The sequence below is a fragment of the Lontra canadensis genome, unplaced genomic scaffold, assembly GCF_010015895.1.
Source record: "Lontra canadensis isolate GAN:19392208 unplaced genomic scaffold, GSC_riverotter_1.0 scaffold94, whole genome shotgun sequence".
In the NCBI taxonomy this organism is placed as follows: domain Eukaryota; kingdom Metazoa; phylum Chordata; class Mammalia; order Carnivora; family Mustelidae; genus Lontra; species Lontra canadensis.
In genome coordinates, this window is record NW_022631088.1 from 3675332 (window position 1) to 3693997 (window position 18666).

Here is an 18666-nt window from a genome sequence, read left to right on the forward strand (position 1 = left end):
GGAGGGAGGTGCAGTCACAGTGCAGTTCACATGCCCTCTAGAGCGGGGATGGAGGGCCAGGGCTTCCTCCATAGGGGAGTGTGCAGGGGAGTTCGAGGAAGGATGCGGTCCACCTGCGTGCTGGGCTGAGGGCATCTCTGTGCCCGGGAATGAGGACGCCTGCCCCAGCCATTAACTCCTGATCTCGGGGCTCCAGCTCTGGGGCTTCCCCTATGGGTCCCCAAGGAATTGCTGTGCTCAGCCCAACCCCCCGGGGTCCTTCCTGAGAGCCCCTCCTAGAAGCCTGGGACGGGGTGGGCCTGGTGCTAGTCTGCTCCCCTTGGATTGCAATAAAGGCAGCCTTGTGCACCCTGCTCGCCCGCATCTGGTGTGGTTGTAGGTGTATGAGGTCAGGGTCCCCCCTCACCAGGCGGATGCTCTGAGGGCGCCCTGCAGCTGCTGGGCCCACCGCAGCAATGAACCCAGGCTTCGGCTCCTGGATGGATACACAGTCTCAGCCTGTGGCCACAGCCACATGGTCTGTGCTGCTTGTCCAGCTGGGATGATGGGGATCTGGGGACTTAGGTCTTTGGAATTGTTCCCCCATTTGGAAGAGGAACACAGAGGAAGGACCCCAGGAGGGAAGAGCAGGGCTGGAGGCATGGGGGCCTGCCTCCCCCGCTACAAGGCCACCCCAGGGACCAGCAGCATCTGCCTCTCAGCTGCTCACCGGCCCTTGCCTGCTCCCCAAGCTGCGGAGGCTTCTTCGTCCCCAGCAGCCCCATGCCGCCAGCCAGGCCTTCCTTGCCTGACAGGTAGGCCTCTCGGTTTTGGCACTTCTGACTTCTCTACCTCCTCTTGTGCTCAGGGGATTCTCCCCACTTTTTCCTCTTGCCCCCGTGTGCTCCCGACTCCCAGTCTGCAGACCCGGATTGCCTCGGTGAACTGAGCTGGCACGTGATCCAGTCATGCGTCCGTCCGCTCGGCAGACATACACTGAGCACCTCCGTGCCAGGCCCCCCGTTGACAGCTGTGGGAGGCACAGATACGTGAGGCGGTCTCAAAAGAGAAAGGGGTTCATGGGAAGGGTGTTGGGGCAGCTCCCAGAGCCAAAGGAGTAGCTGAATGATTGGGCTTGAGACGGTGGGAGCCAGCAGAGCTGCAGAGCTCGCCTTCTGGGAGCTGCTGCTGTGGGCGGATCGACACCAACCAGCCCGACTCCCTTCACTCGAGATTCGAATTCCTGTCCTAGAGCTCAGGGCACTGTGGAGAGGGACAGAGGCAGTCTTCCAAAGGACCAGGATTCTTACCAGGAGAATGGTGGAGAGGAGGAGGGTAGAAAGGACTTGGCAGCAACAGCAAAGATAACCCCCTCCCAACACACACACTGTTCTTTCCCCCGACCTATTACGACTCCCCCACACAAAACCAAGAGCAAATTCCGCCCTGCCTGGGTGAGACCATTCAAGGTCACGTCCGGTGACTAAGTCCAGGAGCTACCATTCTCCAAATCCAGTATCAGAAGTGACACTCTTCCCTCTGCTATCACAATCCCATTTTGAAATTCTGCAGCCTGGGGATAAAAATGAACCATAGTCAACCCAAATTCTTGAACCCAGCAAGAGAGGCAGCACGGGTAAGGCCTGAGACCATTTCCAGAACAGGTCACGAGAACTGATGCTTCTGACTAGGGAATTTTCCACCTGTTGGGAGTGACCCCAAGCTTCTGTCTTGAAGTCCGGCTCCTTGGTGGTCCTGCCCTTGCAGCAGGTGATTTTTTAGCATGGCATATGGAGGCCCAGGAAGCACTCTTGGACACCCCCCCCCACCCCCACTGCCTCCATCTGTACTCCTGCCCCCTTCTAAGCAGCAGCAATCAAATTTTCCCTTGAAAGGGTTAATCACCCTACTACTCCCATGACCTCCTGCTGTGTGTCAAGCTCTAAGGAGCCTGTACCAGCCGGGTGTGCCTCAGTTTCCAATGCCTGTGTTGTTATGACATTTTGAGGATGTGTCTCCTTGGAGACCAAAACCTCTGTGCCAGACTTGTCCCAAACCTCAGGCGTGGGCAAGGCATCAAGACGGAGCAAAGTCTCCCCTCTCCACCTGCTTCCCAGCCTGTGAGGGCCAATGAGCACCAGGAGGAGATGCTCGCCAGTTCCGAGAGCTTGTGCTGCCTCCAGCGGGTCGGTCCCTGCCACTCATCTGGCGCCCTGGCTGAGTTTCCAGCAAACCATCTCATGGTCTGAGCAAGCTGACTGCTCCCAGACCGCAGGGATCCTGATCCCACGAGTGAATGCCATAGGCCCCCACCCATTGCTTTACGTCTGCCAGAGAGTGTTGGATGCCCTGTGTGGGGCATCACAGTGATGTCTCCAGCATCTGATGGATATTGACGGTGGGAGAGGCATGACGGAGGGAAAGCAAATCCACATGCAGATAAAGGGCCCATAGTGGCCGAGACCGATTCCTGTCCTCTTGAAATGACAGGCGTAGACTAGGGAGGTTCAGCATAGAGCAGGAGGAGGGAGCATGGAAGGACGTGGGCAGAATTCACGCACGTGGCCTACCTGTGGCGTCAGAGCCCTGTCCTGGAGCATCTCCTTGATGCTCTGAGTGCTTCTGGCCATGGCTCACTGTGGCTGGGTGGGTCAGATAGCCCCAGCTCATGAGGGGCAGCATGGCCCCCCGCTATGCTGTAACCAAGCATTTAGGCTCCCCCAGAGCCCAGTGGCAAGCCAGAGCGCCATGTCTCAAAAGGGTAATGGTTCCTTGTTGGCCAGAGAATCACTTGGTTCTGAAACCTGGGTTTCCCTGCCATTCTCTTCTTATTAGGACTTGTCACAAGCTTCATTAGCCCTCCATTATGCCACAGGCCCCACACGGCTCCCCAATATGCCACAGAGGGACACGTCAAGCCCCCTGGGATCTGTCAGGTCATGGGGCTGGCAGGAGAACCATTCTCCCAGCTGGAGAACCTTCACTTGCTCTCGGCCCAGCCCAAAGCTGGTGGCCCTCTATGTCACTCAGTACATAGGTCAGAACAAGAGGCTCTAAAGTGACATATTTTCTGGAACTGGGTCTTCGTGTTAAGGGATGCAAAATGCGGTCATCTGTTCTATGTTGTGGAGGAAATATCCTGACCTCATCAGACCTCTCAACCCCCAGAAGCTTTACAAGACCTTTAGACCTTTTTTTTTTTTTTTTTCCATTTTCACATGATTTATCTCCCACCTCTGACTCACATATGTCTTATCAAGGCATCTCGGGAAACTGCTGATTCCAGGCTCTATCAGCACGATGCAGCCAGTGTGAGGCAACACTGTGCCGGCAAGGGCAGTGTCCCTGGGGGCCAGGTGGTGGCCCAGAGCGGGTCAGCTAAGATACACTGCCCTCCTGCAGCCCAGCTGAAGATAAACGCTTTCTGAAGTTCTTTGTTCATCAAAATAGAAGAAAAAAATGAATTCACTAGATCAAAGGATTCGTACCGCATATGAGGAGCTGGGATGAATTTGCTTGGCGAGAAGGCCATCTCTGGAAGGGCACCTGCCGTGGGAGACGTCACTTTTTAAAGCTTACAGCAATCCAGAGACTTCCCGGTGTTTTGCGCTGACCAAGCTGAGCCGTGGTGGGAATCACTAGGACTTCACTCTCGAGTCGTCGGTAGTTACACCAATTTCTACACCCCCCCTGGAAATACAGTTCTACCTTTGATTTACAATTTTGGTAGGGAGGGGAATTCCAATGGCCTATGCTTGTCCTATCCTACTCTGGTCACTCTTACCCCACTCATCAGAGCACCACTGTGGGAGGGATGCCTCTTTCAAAGTCTGTCCGTTTCAACCAGTCAGTCAAAACAATCATTGGCTGGCTTTGAGATTCCTCTGTGTCTACCGTGGTGCAAATTCGGTGCAACCATCCCCATGGGTTGGCAGACCGCATGCTTTTCTGTGCTGCCCAGAAACTGGACAGCTTGGCGCCAGTATCCTACGGAACTCCTTTCCCCAGGTTTGGGTATCTTTCTCTTCCTTCTATAATTCCCAGGTAAATGGATGCAGATCACTTTGGGGAAGGCCAAGGAAGGTGGGCAGTATGCATGAAGTGTTAAAGTAAGGTTTCCCTTCAACGATATTTGGCTTTCTCTCCATCGAAGATCTGGAAATTAGTGGAAGATTTTGACTCCATCTTGGCAGCTTGAGACAGACCTTTTTGTCCAACCGGAAGTCTTACATTATTGGTATAACTAGATGATATCTAAGGGACTGTCTGGTCTTCTCTTCTGGGACCCCAGGGTTGATTAGCCGCAGCTGGAGGTCTGGTTTCCATGACCATGACCATTGTGACGACTCCTCTACTTTGTTCCTCATATCCGTCTGAGACCAGGGTGCCCATTTTCATAGCAGCTCTTCCAACCAGCATTCCAGGCCTGGAGAGGAAAGCCAGCAGGGCCTCACCCACGTCTTTCTCATGGCAAGGAGCAAGACCATCTTCTGGGGCCTGTCTGAGGACAGGGAGAGGGTGCATGGGCTGGATGCAGGCAAGGGACCCAATAAAGCGTTCTTTTCTCCTGAAATCTGTGAGCTCGTTTTCTTGGATAGTTGGTCTCTTTCATATAATTCAGCATGGGTCAACATTTGGTCCAGATTTGTGTTATCCACCCCCCCCAACGCTGCAATGGTTACAAACTGTATCCTGCTCTTTGAGATTCTGCATTAAATGTAGATTTTGCTGAGCAGACATATCAATAAATACAACCTGAAACAGAATTATATTCCACCTGTCTCGGTCAAACAGCCTTTAAAAAGTTCCCATAAATTTTCCTTATAGTTTTTGACCGTGTGTATTAGCTATTTAATACAGTTTCTTCCAGGTGTAACTCTTCTTTTTTCCTGCTCTGATTCTGCCTCTCATCCCCTGAGCTATGTTGAGTGTGGATTCTGGTTATTGGCCGATCAGCAGTGTAGTGGGGGACAGGGTTGGGTCTCAATTTTATGACTCAATCATGCCGGTATCCCGGTGCTGATAAAACTCAGCGAGGCTGTCTCATTCATTAAGCTTATGAGAAAATGGGATTTGTGCACCAAAAATCCATCTCATTGATTTTTAATGAGAAGTTTAACCAACCAGGAAACCAGACACTTGCGTTGACCTGAGAAGCAAATTCTTCCCTTCTTTTTCCAAATGGAAAAGTTGTTAGGCAAGCTTAGAATGAGGGAGATAAACTCGAGTTCAGACCCAGCTTTCTTGGCCAGAGGAGTTGGAACCTGTTGCTTAAATTCCCTGAATTCTGCTGCCTCATCGTTGTTTAAATCCCTTTACTAGGACTTTTACAGACTGCCTATCATATGTGACAATTATACATTCTGGGTACATAACAGTGAACAAAACAGACATAAGACTCCTCCCCCAGGGAGCTTACAGTCTAGTGGGGGAGACAAACATTGAACAAATACACCAATAAACGTGTAATGGTGAATTGTGTGTTAAGTACTACACAGCAGAAGAATGGAAGAGAGCACCAGCAGAGTGTGGGACCCGAATTAGACTGGGGCTCTCAGGAGCCAACCTGAAGGCATTGATACATGAGCTGAAATCAGAAGGCTGTTGGTCAGAGGAAGGGGAAGAGCATACCAGGCAGGGGAAACAATCCGTGCAAGGTTCTGAGTCCAGTTGTAGCAGAGGGATGGAATGAAAACTCATGTGGATAGTGCGCGGTCAGTAAGAACACAGTGGTATCGAAATACAAGGCTCAGAGAGCAGCGAGGCTAGACATGGAAGGACATTTGCACTGAACCCGACGAGCAGTGGTGCCTCAGTAGGATCAGTGGTTACTGGAAATAGTAGAGAAGCCCTCCCATGGCAGTAGTGTTAAGCAAGACAGAGTTATTTCCTCCTTAGGAAGAGGTACGTAGGCATTAGGAGATCTGGGCACAGCCCACGTAGGGCTGGCATGGTAGCTCTAGGATGTTGTCCAAGCCAAGGCTCCTCCGGGTCTCTTCTCTTTCTTGCCAACCCAAGCAGTAGCAACTGACCCCAAGTGCAACGTCATGAATAGAAGAACGAAAATGGTAATACAACTGTCAAACAAGAGAGCTGAATTCTCGTAGTATATAGTTGAGTCAACAGAGAATGACTGAAGTTGACAATAAAAAATAGTGTCTACGTATTTTTATCTATCAATCATCTATCCATCCATTTATCTGTCATTTGCCTATTTTATTTCTAGAGTTGGCTGTCAGAAGTGAATAAACAAGGACAGTCTTTCTGTAGGTCGGGTTGAGGGTGGGGCTGGTCTCTGGTTTTCCTGGTTCTTGTCTCCCTGAGATTGTCCAGGGGTGCGCTTCCTTTAAGTATCCTTTTTTGGTCATTTATGTGACTCTTACTTGAAACAAAAGTACCCACCTTGGGACCCCCAACTCCTTCTGCTTTAGGGACCACCTATCTGGGTCGTATCCCACTCAACCACGCAAACTGGAGCCCCGTTGTTGAATTGCAGTGGCAAGGACGAGGTTGATGGAACTCAGGCTCTAGGAGTCTCTGGGTTCAGGAGGCTGTGGTTGTATGGCTGGAGCCAGCTCAGGGCAGGGGGTCCTGGAACCCATGAGGCACTGTCCTCTGGCCTCAGAACTTATATGGTTCACAAATGGCTCTTATCTATTGTTTCCAAAGGGTAATGAGGAGTAGCAGCTGCTGTGCCCACAGCCTCAGAGGACATGGCACATGTGCAGACGGAGGGATGCTCCTGACACTTGCCATACATCCCCGGGTGGCAGCGTTACGATAGGAGATGAGTCTGGGGATTCCCGGCCTGTTGGAATGGTCTAGCCAACTGCTCTGGCCATTGGCTTTTTAATGACTTGTCTAGTACTTCCAAGTCCAGTATGGGATATGGCCCTCATGGTTCAACCGGCTGTTGTCATTTCCAACCAAACTAGACACCCTGGTTTCACACTAAACCACCTTGGTTCCACTAAACCCCCAGGAGACTGGAACAAGGCTGCAGACAAAGCCAGGGTCATGTACAAGACCCCCTGAGGCAGGCAGAAGACTGATGGAAAAGACTCTGGGCATGGGCCCAGGCCTGGGGTAATCCTGCAGCCTGCGCCCTGCTTCCAGCAGCCTGGGAATGAGGGTGCCCTGCCCAGGCCCCTTTACTGGTGACCCATCCCCCAGGTGCTGTGAGTTAGTTATCTCACAACCACCCCTTTTCCGAAGAATTGCCCTGAGTCAAATGGAGGCCTCCTAATCCCTCCCCAGTCCTTGGCCCATGACCAAATGGTCTAGCCTGGCCTCAAGGTATGACTAACCTATGGGCAAGTTCGTGTTCCAGAGTTTTCCTGTGGAACCCAACTAAAGCCAGATTCTAGTCAAAACCACACTTCTATTTTTACCCTTGCCTTATTTGGTATCTCTTCCTCCCCTTCTGCCAAGAGCACCCCATCCCATGCAAATCACTTGAACAGGAATCCCCACCTCAGGCTAAAGAATGTACCTGAGACCATCAGGTGTCCTGCTGTGTGGACTCTGCCATTGGAAAAGAACTTTCACTGGGGCTCTTCTTTTCTTTCAGGACAAAATGTATGTGTTTGTAGCAGTTGGAGTCAAATTACTCAGGTTCAGCGTGTGATTGTCCAGCATATCAGCCCCTGCAGAATTCTTGCTGGGTCTTAGGAAGTTGCTCAGAGACACAGTATCCCAGATTTCACGGGGTCTGACCAGAAAACACAATTTAGAGCCGTCAGCTTTAAGTGTGAGCCCAGAATCCAGGTGCCAAGCAGCTGGCGAGGTAGAAACATGGGGTGGACAGTTTGGATGCCCGATCCAGAACTCCCAGATACAAACATGTAGCATGATGCCCCATGGTTCTACTTGGGACTGTTCAACTTCTCCATGATGGCTCCATTTATGGCGGTGGTCCCCTCGTCACACACCTGCATGGAGGACAGGTGGGGAGAAACAGTGGCCAGGACGGACCTTCTTGGATTATTATAATGGTTCATCAAGACCACACAGGTAGAGGCTATAGCCCAGCCTGGAATATGCCAAGCTTCTCCCATCTCTTGGAACTATAGAATCCATCCCGGGGCCAGTCACATGCTGCTCTTCTCCAAGGTGTGAGACCCTGGTGTCTCTCCTTTCCCTCAAGGTGGAGTGGTTGACACAGATCTCTACTCTTGCCCCTGAAAACCATCTTGTCAACACTCATCCTGTGGGAGACACTCAGCACGGCCTCCTGACCCACAAGGTGGCCAATGTTTAGCTCCTGGGATGGGCTCAGGCTCTCCACAAACCCCCATGGCCATGAAGTGAAGGGAATTGGATCCAGCCTTTGGAATATGAAACTTGCTTCTACAGGAAGAGTGAAATGGAAAGGAAATGTTTCAGAATGAGTCATGGTGTGTGACTGGCAGGTGCTCACAGGAGGAACAGTTGGTACTAGTCAGAGGAGAGGCAGAGGCGAGTCTATGTCTTTCATTCCATGGCTCGATGTTATCGGTGGAACTCCACCTGGGTGGAGGGAAGCAAGCTATGCCTGGAAAGTTCCAATGTCTAGATGTGACACTCAGAGGTGTTCATTTTTGTTCTAACAATTGTATGTAATTTGTGAAGCCCTACTGATCAGTACCTTTCCTATAGACACTACTGGTCTGTGGTAGATTCATTTTATTGGCTGCTCCCAGGAGGCATAAGGTCCTCCTTGTGGAAACTTCTATAAAAATATCAGCCTTGGGCTCCTGGGTGGCTCAAATCTGACTCCGACTTTTGATTTTGGCTCAGGTCATGGTCTCAGGGTCCTGGGATGGTCAGTACCTATGCTCAGAGGGGTGTCTGCTACTCCTTTCATCTCCCTCTGCCTCTGCCCCTCCCCTCAGTCTCTCAGAAATAAATAAATGCAAAATCTTTAAAAAAAAAAAAAAGGCTTTGCTCTAAAGCTCAGTGGGGGTCCCATGAGACCACTTCTCTGACAGAGGAGAGGAGGGAACAATGAAGGACTTGTTTTTGCCTATGTAATGAACCAGCTTCTCAGCTGTGACTCAGTGGCAGCTCTGGGCCAGCAAGGCCATGGAGATCCTAATTAGTAGCGCCCATGTCCCCTGTGGATGACACATGGAAAATGGTGCACCTCAGAGGGGGGTTATAGCCTTTGGTATAAAATCTGTCAAAGCTAGAGACGTCATCCTTGAAGCCAAGAGGATGACGTGAATTACGACCTATCTTGGTTTGTAGAACATCTTAACTTGACCCAACTGAAAAGAAAATGTCTCAGTCTCTCCTTACGTAAGAAGCTGACAGGGGGTGGAAGGGCAGAGGGATAGAACAACAAGGGAAATGTTCAATGAAATGAACCATGAGGGAAATAGACTTCCCAAAATAGCAACCAGTTCAATATTTAGAGATAGTGATCTCTTAACTGTTCAGGGAAACTTCCCTCTGCGTGGGTGTGGGACCAGGTGTCCTTATTTGCCCAGCTGACATAGATGAGCCCCAGAGTCATCCTCTCATTCTTTTGGGTAAAGGCTATTTGTGCCCATCTGTTCCCAATGAATGAGCAGGGGCAAGGGGTGGACTATATATCAGGGGACTCTTGGAGAGTCATGCCAAGCCAGCTAGGGTGGTGGTGGCCTGGGGAAGGGGGTGGGGGAAAGGCTTTGGACTGCTTCCTTCCCTTGTGAACACCTAGACATGTGGTAGAGTTGCTAGGAAGAATGCCATGCTCTAAGTCTTGGGAGAGTCCATTCCCCAAATTTATAAAATTTATATGAGTTACATTTTTTATACTAGAGGTTATAAAAGCCTAAACTGTTTCTTCCACTTTTGTAGTTTGCCCTGTGTATCCAGAATTTTTATGTGCCTTCGAGTTTAGAATATTTCTGCCACGACTATAGGAAGCCCATCTCTCAGTGCCCCGAGGACAGGAAACATCGTATGGGATCAGCGGCTGTCCTTTCTGTCAACCAGCTGAGGAGTAAGAGACAGAAGCAGGTTTAGAAGAGAAGGATGACAGGCTCCTGTTTATGGAATCTGACAGCGAGAGCCTCTCTTGTTGTGTACGGCCTGGACACGGGAAAAGGTGCCACGGAAGGGCCTCATCGGGGAACAGCCGAGGAGGAGTGTGAGCACAGTCATGAGCCAAGAGTGACAAGACCGGGGAACATGCCTTCTGGTAACGTCTGCCTCTGACAGTTCCGAATGGCTCACTCACCGGCCCTACGAACGTTCTCTTTCTTCTCTCAGAGCCTGGCAAGGAGAAGGGATGCTCTCCCGCTCTGGCCAAGAATTCCCCCGACACAGGAAGCGGCCCCAGGGAAAGCACACCAGAAACAGGTGTGTGGCTGCCTCTGACAGAGTGGGACGTGAGTGGGAGAGGTAGAGCAGGCTCTTCCGTGCAAATCCTTTCAAGTGCTGTTTTGTTTTGATTGGAAGGGAAAACACACACACACACACACACACACACACACACACACACTGATACAGGAAAGTAGGTAGATAGAGACATAGAGAGATGTGGTCCTTGCCTCTGCCCTGGACCCAGCGTCCCCAGCTCAGTCCCTGGCTTCCCTCCCCCATTCCCGACCCCATGATGGGACAGACCTCAGAGACCACCTCCTCAAGAGGCAGACATGCAGAGGGTCAGCTGAGGTCACTCAGCTAGAGGGTGGGGACAGCCAGGATCCCCAAGGTCCTCTAGCTCTGGGTTTTTCCCCGGGGATGTGGGAGCTGCTCACCCCAACCTATCCAGCCTCCCAACCCCCAGCCTGGGGCTCTCGGCCAAATTCCACCTTAAAAAGCATTTGACTTCTGGGATCCAGGATTATTTGAGGGGATCTGGGGTCACTCCTCCAGACTCTCTCAGCTTGGAGAAGGAGAGCAGTGTCAAGGCATCCCTGAGAAGGACCCTGTGACAGTGATGACACCCGCCAGCCTGACGGCACCAGGCTCTCTGCCAAACACCTCCCCTGCTTTAGCTCCTTGAAGCCCCATCAATATTTATTTCTGAGGTAGGTACTGTAACCCCCCTTGTTAACTTGAAAGAAACAAGTTAACTTTCAGAGTCTTCAAGGTCTAGCTCAGGGTTCAAACCATGACACACTGCCTATGAAATCCATGTTTTAGATCAGGGCACACAAAAATGTCAAGGGTTTTAGGTGCAGCACAGGGAATGTTTGCCAGCAAGCTTGGCTGCTGCTAGCTGAGCTGTACCCTGTGGCTTTCCTCTGGGTGCCAAGAGAAACCAAGAGAGGAGGGGAGAGGTGAAGAGGGAGGAGGAAGGGGGAGTTGGAGGGGAGGGGAGGGCAGGGGGAAGAGGCTAGAAGCAGGCAGAAACAGAGAAGCAGGTGCAGGCTCACCGGGGCTTGACCAGGCCCTCTGCTGGGACAGCTCCAAGCCCATCCCTGGGGGGCCGCCCACGGAGACGGGCGTCCTTTAGGATAAGCCAGGTGATGCCTTGGACACTGAGTTTACAATCAAGGCAACACAGGAGTCCCCAACAGAGTGGGGCAGGGTGTGGATCTCTGCCCCAGATGGCAAGAAAGCTGGTGTAGTCTCAGCCCCCTTTGAAAAAGCAGTAACATAAAGGAAAAGTCTGGAGAACAATCCCACAGATTCCAGGTCGCCTTCAGGGAGCTCAGCTTCGAGGGGTCTTTAACTGGCTGTTGTCTGTTTATCTCTACACAGTGTTCCATGAAGCACATGTAATGCTTTGGTAATCACAGCGACGGACAAAAAATGTTTTTAAAGACAAAGGGCACCCCCCCCCCCACCATCCATCACCCTCTCCAAACATCTAGAACAACCGGTGTACGCAGGTAACCCTCCAGCCTGTGTTACCAGGAAATGTTTATGCATCACATGGGGTTTTGTCCCGAGTGCACATTATTAATTATTAAAGACATGTCGTCCACCCTGTCAGAACAGTTTAATGTTTAGTTGGGGGACTGAAACATTAATGTGTTTGTCCCTTGACTTCACATACTTTTGCTTAGGTGTCGACTAAAAAAAAAAAAAAAAAGAAGAAAGAAATGATTACATGGTTTGTTAACTAACTGGAATTTAAATAAAAATTTGAAAAGAAAAAGAAACAAATTACTTATATGAGAAAGAAGAAAAAGAAAAGAAAGAGAAAAAGAAAGAAAGGAAGGAAGGAAGGGAGAAAGAAAGAAAGAAAAAAAGAAAGAAAGGGAGGGAGGGAGGAAGAAAGGGAGGGAAGAGGAAAGGAGGAAAGAAGAAAGGTGGCCAAACTGTGTGATTTCATTCCATTGTCCTGACGTTTTGGAGGCTTGGACATGAGCCGCCGTTGCTGTTTGTGACAGCAGCCTGGTTTCCCTACCTTTGAGTGCGGGGAAAGAGCTTGCTGTCAGAATCACTAATTCCGTGAGGAAGGGGGCCTGGGGAGATGCGAGATGAAAAGCAAACACGCATGATCCTCCAGCCTGGGTGACCTCGAGGGCCAGTGGAGAAGCGGGCCACGGGCTGGGTGGGGATGAACGTCAAAGAATGAGAATAGTGAAGACAGGCTTCCTGGAAGAGGTGGGCCCATGTGGGACCTGGAAGAGTAAAGAGGAGGGCATCTCAGAGGAGGAAGGCAGATGAAGTTTAAAAGCAGGAGCCCAGCAGGCCAGGCCCAGAGTGGGACCCACTGGCTCTGTTTCCCTTCTCCCTGAGAGCGGTTGGGGTCCCTGCCCCGGCCACCGCCATGGGCTCTGGAGAGGGCACCTCTCCAGCTCTGGATGGAGCTAGGTGGGAGGCCCAACTTCCTGGGCTTTGGACTCTGCCCAGGAACCTGCACTGAAAAGAGAAGACGGGCCGAAGTGCAAGGAGGTCAAAGTCATCTTGTCCCCGTGGATATACACGCTCCTGTCCAGGCCCGAAAGTAACTCGTTCACCACAAATACGTGAGTAGGACGGGGGTCCTGCCTATCTCTGGTGGCTGTGCGTCTGCCTGTATGCACTGGTAGCTAGGTACTCCTGGGCTCTGCCTGTCTGTGTGCTTGCACACGTCTCCCTGCTCGCGTGGGCACCCATGTGTATGTGCTTCTCACTGTGTGAGCTTAACCAGGCTGGGGTTTGGATCGAATAGGGTGCTCCCCAAGGGGAAGAAACAGAGAGGAGACAGGAGTGGAGAGAGATGGGGTCTTAACTCGGGCTCTTATTCAGATGAGTTAAGCCTATGAACTTTAGCAAAAAAAAAAAGGACTATGTTGGCTCTCAGAAGTGAAAAGTCCAGTGGGAGGGCTAGTTTCAGGTCTGGTTGGAAGAGTCAGGGCCTGGAAGAGTCTTTGGGATATTATTTTTCCAGCTTTCAGGGGTGGGACAGTATAATATGGTGAAGCTATCCCTTAGTGACAACTTTAGTCTTTAACCTGCTGTGGGAGTGATGAAAGCTAGAGCCTCTTTTACAGAATCCCTTCCTTGACCTCCCCATGAGACAGACAGAATTTGCAAGGGCTTGGGCCCCATGGGTTCAGAAGTGAGTGGAGGAAGGGGTACCTTCCCCTGTGGCCCCCCAGGCACATGGAGGGTTGAACTCTGGGATGATCAAAGCAGCACCAGGTGTCTACTCCCCATTTCCATCCCTCTCCCATCCTCTTCCCTTCTCCAGGCCCCCTCCCTGGGTCCTGCCTCACCTTTTGCTTTCAGCTTTGGGCCCTGACTTTGTCTTTCAGCTGGAAGGTCTGACACATGGAAGACAAGACACCAAAACCAAGAGAGTCCATCTCGCTCACATCTGTGGCTAATGGTCTGGAGAACATGGGGGCTGAGTTCTTGGAAAGCCTGGTCTGTCTTCTTCCCCTTCCCTATTTTGGCTCCCTTGTGGGAGGGCTCTTTGCACACCATCTTCCTTCACCCCCCTACCTCTTTGCTTGAAAACTTAGGGAACCCCCAACATGTTGGCCTCCTCCACACAGGGCAGCCCATTTGTTTCGCTCATTAACGCCATGTTGTGCCCCTGCAGTGTACCGGGACTACCTGCCCTGGTTGGAAGGGACGTTTGAGCTGTGATCTAAGAAACAAGGAGAGACCACGTGATCAGAGGTGGGGTGGGGGTAGAGCTCTTTTGGGGCCACAGCCTTTAAGAAGCTGGCCATCTTGTCCTTGCTCTGCAATGGCCAAGTAGAGTCCTACCCCCCAGAACTCTGGAGCTAAATATGGCACCCTTTTCCCTCCCCACTGTTCCCAGCACATGCCCCTGTCCCTTCAGCACAACGTGCAGCACCAGGGTGTTCCTTTCACACTGTCCTCTGCAAGAGGAGCCTCTACCCCCCAAAACACAACTCTGCAGACAAACGGAGGGCAGATGGCATCCTGGGGCCATGCCATGAGTTGGACCCGCCTGTGGCTTCCCCAACGGCTGCCACTGAGGTTCCAGGGTCCCTCCTGCGTGCAGACTATGGGCTCCCTGAGGGTAGGATGTGTCTGGTAATGAGTCCAGCACACAGTAGGCACTCAATGTGTGCTTTGCAGAATTTAATGAAGTTGTCCTCTAATGACTTCCTGTGTGAAAGCCCAGCCGCCACCCCAGCCCCCTCCTAAGGTGCCCATGGTCATGCAGGTACCAGCCAGGGTCTCTCTCCACTCTCACTGTTTCCTCTCTGGTGGCTTTAGGAGGAAGGCCGGACCCCTGGTGACGTCTCAAGCCCTGTAGAGGGTGGGGACAGCTGGACCGAGACCCGCCCGGAGCCCTTCTCAGGCTGGTAGGTGGTCTCCAGGAGGGACCTTGGCCCGGGGCGGAGGTAACTGTGGGGAGCGGGGACAGGAACCTGGCCTGCTGACAATAGGGAGGGGCTCCCAGAATCTTTGTCACAGAAAGGAGCAAACATGCTTTAGCCAACAAATGAGCACTGTGGGCAGTGGTGACCCAGGCCAGGAGCTCCCAACCTGCCTTGAAGTGGCTGGAACGAAGTCCCTGCAGGGACCTCAGTATATCCTGTGGGGCTGTTCTGACTGAAGCTGGCTGGGGCCCCCGAACCAGCCTGACCCACCCCGCAACCTCTCCATCTACCTGCTACCCCATTTAGTCTCTGGGGCATTGCTGGAAACCTCGAGACTTGGTTTGAAACCCCCTGAACTGGTCTGGTCCCCTCATTTCCCATGGGGTGGCTGAAGCCCTGAGAGGAAGAGAGACGGGCCCTGGCCACACAGGCAGCAAGTTGGAGCCTAGAACTCGGTCTCTGGATGCCCAGGCTCGCAGGGGTCCCCCCTGGCCAGATCCTGAGCTGAGCAGAGCGGGAGGAGGAGGGTGGTGGAGGGGAGGTGGGGAAAGGCTGGAAGTGGGGACAGGGACAGGAGGGGCGTCCCTAAAATAGCAGCTGGTGGCTGAAGTGAGCACCTCCTCCATGCCCAGCCTGTGGGGCCCCAGAGGCCATCCCAGGGCCCTCCTTTCCTCCCGAGATAGGCAGCCAGGTGACCAGGCAAGAGCTGGCATTTGCACTGGGCAGGAAGGCGGGTGCTGGGGGGCACTGCGGGCATGAAGCGGGCTTTCACAGGCTGCGACGGGCTGCAACCCAGGTGGTGAGTCTCCCGTCCCTGGGAAGAATGCGGAGCTGGCAGCCTCCCCGACCAACCCCGGGCTCCGCAGACAGGTGGGCATGGGAGGGGCAGGCCGCGCGCGCCGTCCTGGTTTGCGCATGTCTGCGGCGGCCCGTTCCGCCTCAGCATCCGGGTCACATCCCTCCCGAGCCCGAGGGCCGCGTTCTGGGGCGGGCGGCGCGGCCGGTCCGGGCCATTTCTCTGTTGGCTCTGGGGTCCTGTGACGTCGAGACCGGCGCCCCGCTTCGCCCACGCCTCCATCTCGCTGGGGATGTGCCTGAGTGGCTTCTGCCCAAGGTGTTGGCAGAAGAACCTGCCGGTTCCCCCCCGCCTCCCGCAGGAGGAGCCTGTCGCCAGCCCTGAGGGCCCGACGCTTCTGCAGGGAGCACGCGCCGCTCTGTCGATGGATCTGCACCGGCCTGCTCTGTGCCGGTGAGCCTGGGGCCCCGCCCCACCTGGGAGACAGCCCTGCCCCCCCCCGCGCCCCCCCCCCCCGCCCAGTGCCCACCACCCAGCCATCCATGTCCCAGGGCACCCACTTCTCCAGTAATTCAGGGCCGGCTCCGGGCCAGAAGCTGGGATAGCAGAAGGAAGCCAGGTCAGGTCTTGTCCCCAAGGTCCTCTCTGCTCAGCCAGGGAGAGGGGAGCTAATATTTTCCCATGACGCAGCCAGCCAGCTAGGAACGCCAAGGAGGGATGGGAGTGATTGGGGAGGACTTCCAGGAGGCGGTGACATTCAGGCCTCAGCAGTCGAACAGGAGCCAGCCAGGTGCAGCAGCAGGACGATAAGGGGTGAGAAAGCACTCCATGCAGGAACCCCAGGAGCAGAGGTGAAGCCCGGCATGGTGCGGGCAGGCTGCTCAGGGACCTGAATGTTACCCCAGAGCCAGAGAGTACCACTGAGAGATTGAACAGGCAGGCGTTGGGGCGGGATCCACACTGTGGAAGCCTGGGAGAGGGAGGCAGGGAGGACGAGGAGGTGGTGAGGGCGGCAGTCCATGGGTGGGAAGACAGAGTGTAGGGGACGGGGAGGCCCTGGGGAATCTACTTCTCCAGCAAACCTGGAAGCCCAGCAAATGTGCAGGGTGAAGGATGTCCTGGAATCCGGGGTGCCTTGGGGTTCTAGTCAGGCAGTCAGGTGCATGATGGGACCTCCACAGCCGGGGAACACAGGAGTAGGCAGCTTTGGCAGGAGGAGGGACGGCCGGTTGTTTGGGACAGGGTGCTGACGCCACCACAGCCAGGCCTCGGAGGAAGGGAGGGGCTCCCCAGGGACACCTGGAGAATGAATCGAGCATCGGGTCAGTGACGGCAGCCTGGGGACCAGCCGCACAGAGGGTGTTGGCAGAGGAGGGGGCAGAGCGAGCCTGAGGGGATGTGGGCATGGGGGTGGGGGACGGGAGACTCAGGAGCCCCGGGGGTAGGGGTGGTCAGGAGAGGTGGAGGGCTCCTCTGCGGAAAGTGGGGCTGTGGAACAGGGACGGGGCGGTGGCCGGGGGATTTAGTGCCGAGCAGGTCTGCGGAGGAGGGGGGGGGCTGGATCGGAGTGAACGGGAGGTGACGCAGTGCGGACAGCAAGGACAGACATATTTCTGGAGGGATTCTTTACGAGGACAGGTGGGAATGTTAACAAGCAGGGTGTGTCAGTGTCAGGGAAGGTGTGTGCTGGAGACAGGAGACACTTGGACTATGTTTGTGAGCTGAGTTGGGGGGTGCATAGAAAGAAGGGGAAGGACAAGGAGACAGACGGCAGGTGGAGGGCAGCCCCCTAGACCTAGGGGAGGAGGGCAAGGGGCCCGCGTGAAGGGGCAGGTCACCTCGTCCTGCAGGTAGGAAGTGGAGAGGGTGTGAGTGTAGAGGCAGAGACCCCCCGACAGGCGGCCAGGCAGGGAGAGGACGCAGAGCGCCATGATGGCAAGGGCCGGGGTCTCCATGTTGAAAGTGAAAGCAGGGCTGTCTGCTGAGAGGGGCTGGTTCATGGCCCCTCAGAGCTTCCTTCTAGAGATGCCTGAGACAGTGAAGTCTTCTTTCGGCAGGATCTGAGCCCGGCCTTCTCTGCCTGCTTGCTTCCACCCCCACTCAGACTCATACTGGCTTCTGCTGAAGAGATGATTGAAGTAGGAGCACCTGGTGGCTCAGCTGGTTAAGCGTCCAGCCCTTGATTGAGGCTCAGATCCCGATCTTAGGGTCCAGAGCTCAGACCCTCTCTCGTCTGCTTGAGCCTCTCTCCCTCTGCCCTCCCCCTCCTCGAATAAATAAATAAATTCTTTTAAAAAGGAAAGAAATGATTGAGGAAGATCATGAAAATGACCTGTCTCACCCTCTCTCGCCTTTGTCGTGGCTGTCAGTCAGTAAATGATCCTTTACAATGCCCATTCTCAATTTTCTCCATGTTTGTGGTCTTGCTTTCCTCCCACTGTTTGATAGCTTTACCGAATTGTGTCTTTTCTGGTGAGGCCCTTTGCGTACTTTCTGGGCGTAGGTGTGGCGGAGCAAGGAAGCTTATGTTCTGTCACCGTATGTCTGAGCTGTCAGGGTCCTCCCCTCGCATGGGCTCTCTCCGTGGGTGCGGAGATAGCCCTGGCCGCTCACTGACAGAGGGCCTCGGGGTCCCCAGTCTCAGAAGTCCCTATTTCTGGCCAGGTCACCAGAGGTCTTTGATTGCATCGCGTGCCCCTCCCTGGGCTCCCACCGCTAAAGTGGGCTGGACATCACCGGACCACATGGGCTCAGAGTGAGAGCAGACGCGTCCTGTCCCCAGAGGGGTTTACAGACCCTAGAAGAACACAGATAATTCCGAAGACACATCTCTCCATGCCCCGTCCGGGGGACTTGTCCACGTTGCCCCCTCTCGCACAGTGCGCCAGTCCTCCCCCACCCTCTCAGAGACAGACAGACCTAGGTAGGAATTTAAGCTCAGTTCCTTGCGGGTGTAAGCCACCCTGCTTTGCTGGCCTCAGGTGCCGCGTCTCTAACTGGGGATCGGCACAGACCTGGCTGTGGGTGGTTAAACGAGGCTGTGAGGTGCTGAGCGCGGCCCCCTCCCACCCCAGCTGCCCCTCCCTCAGCCTCCCACAGCCTCCCTGGGCCTGCGTCCCAGCCCTGCAGAGCCACACCAGCGTGCCCCCCTGTGACACCTGTGTAGGTCGGAGGCCCAGG

The 18666-nt window shown here is 53.8% G+C and overlaps 1 protein-coding gene and 1 long non-coding RNA gene across 2 annotated transcripts in view; both read left to right on the forward strand.

The window, feature by feature from the left end:
• Positions 1–10703: 10703 nt before the first annotated feature.
• LOC116854797 lies at positions 10704–11996 on the forward strand. Its single transcript, XR_004380217.1, has 2 exons — positions 10704–10979; positions 11656–11996. It is a non-coding gene; the product is annotated as an uncharacterized LOC116854797 (long non-coding RNA).
• A 752-nt stretch (positions 11997–12748) lies between these two features.
• SLC28A1 (solute carrier family 28 member 1) overlaps positions 12749–18666 on the forward strand; it is a 44876-nt gene continuing 38958 nt past the window's right edge. The window contains exons 1-4 of the mRNA XM_032836858.1: positions 12749–12872; positions 13644–13755; positions 14584–14672; positions 15848–15939. Coding sequence (XP_032692749.1) covers positions 13660–13755; positions 14584–14672; positions 15848–15939 — 277 coding nt within the window. The 5' untranslated portion in view covers positions 12749–12872; positions 13644–13659. The remainder of the gene's footprint in view (positions 12873–13643; positions 13756–14583; positions 14673–15847; positions 15940–18666) is intronic.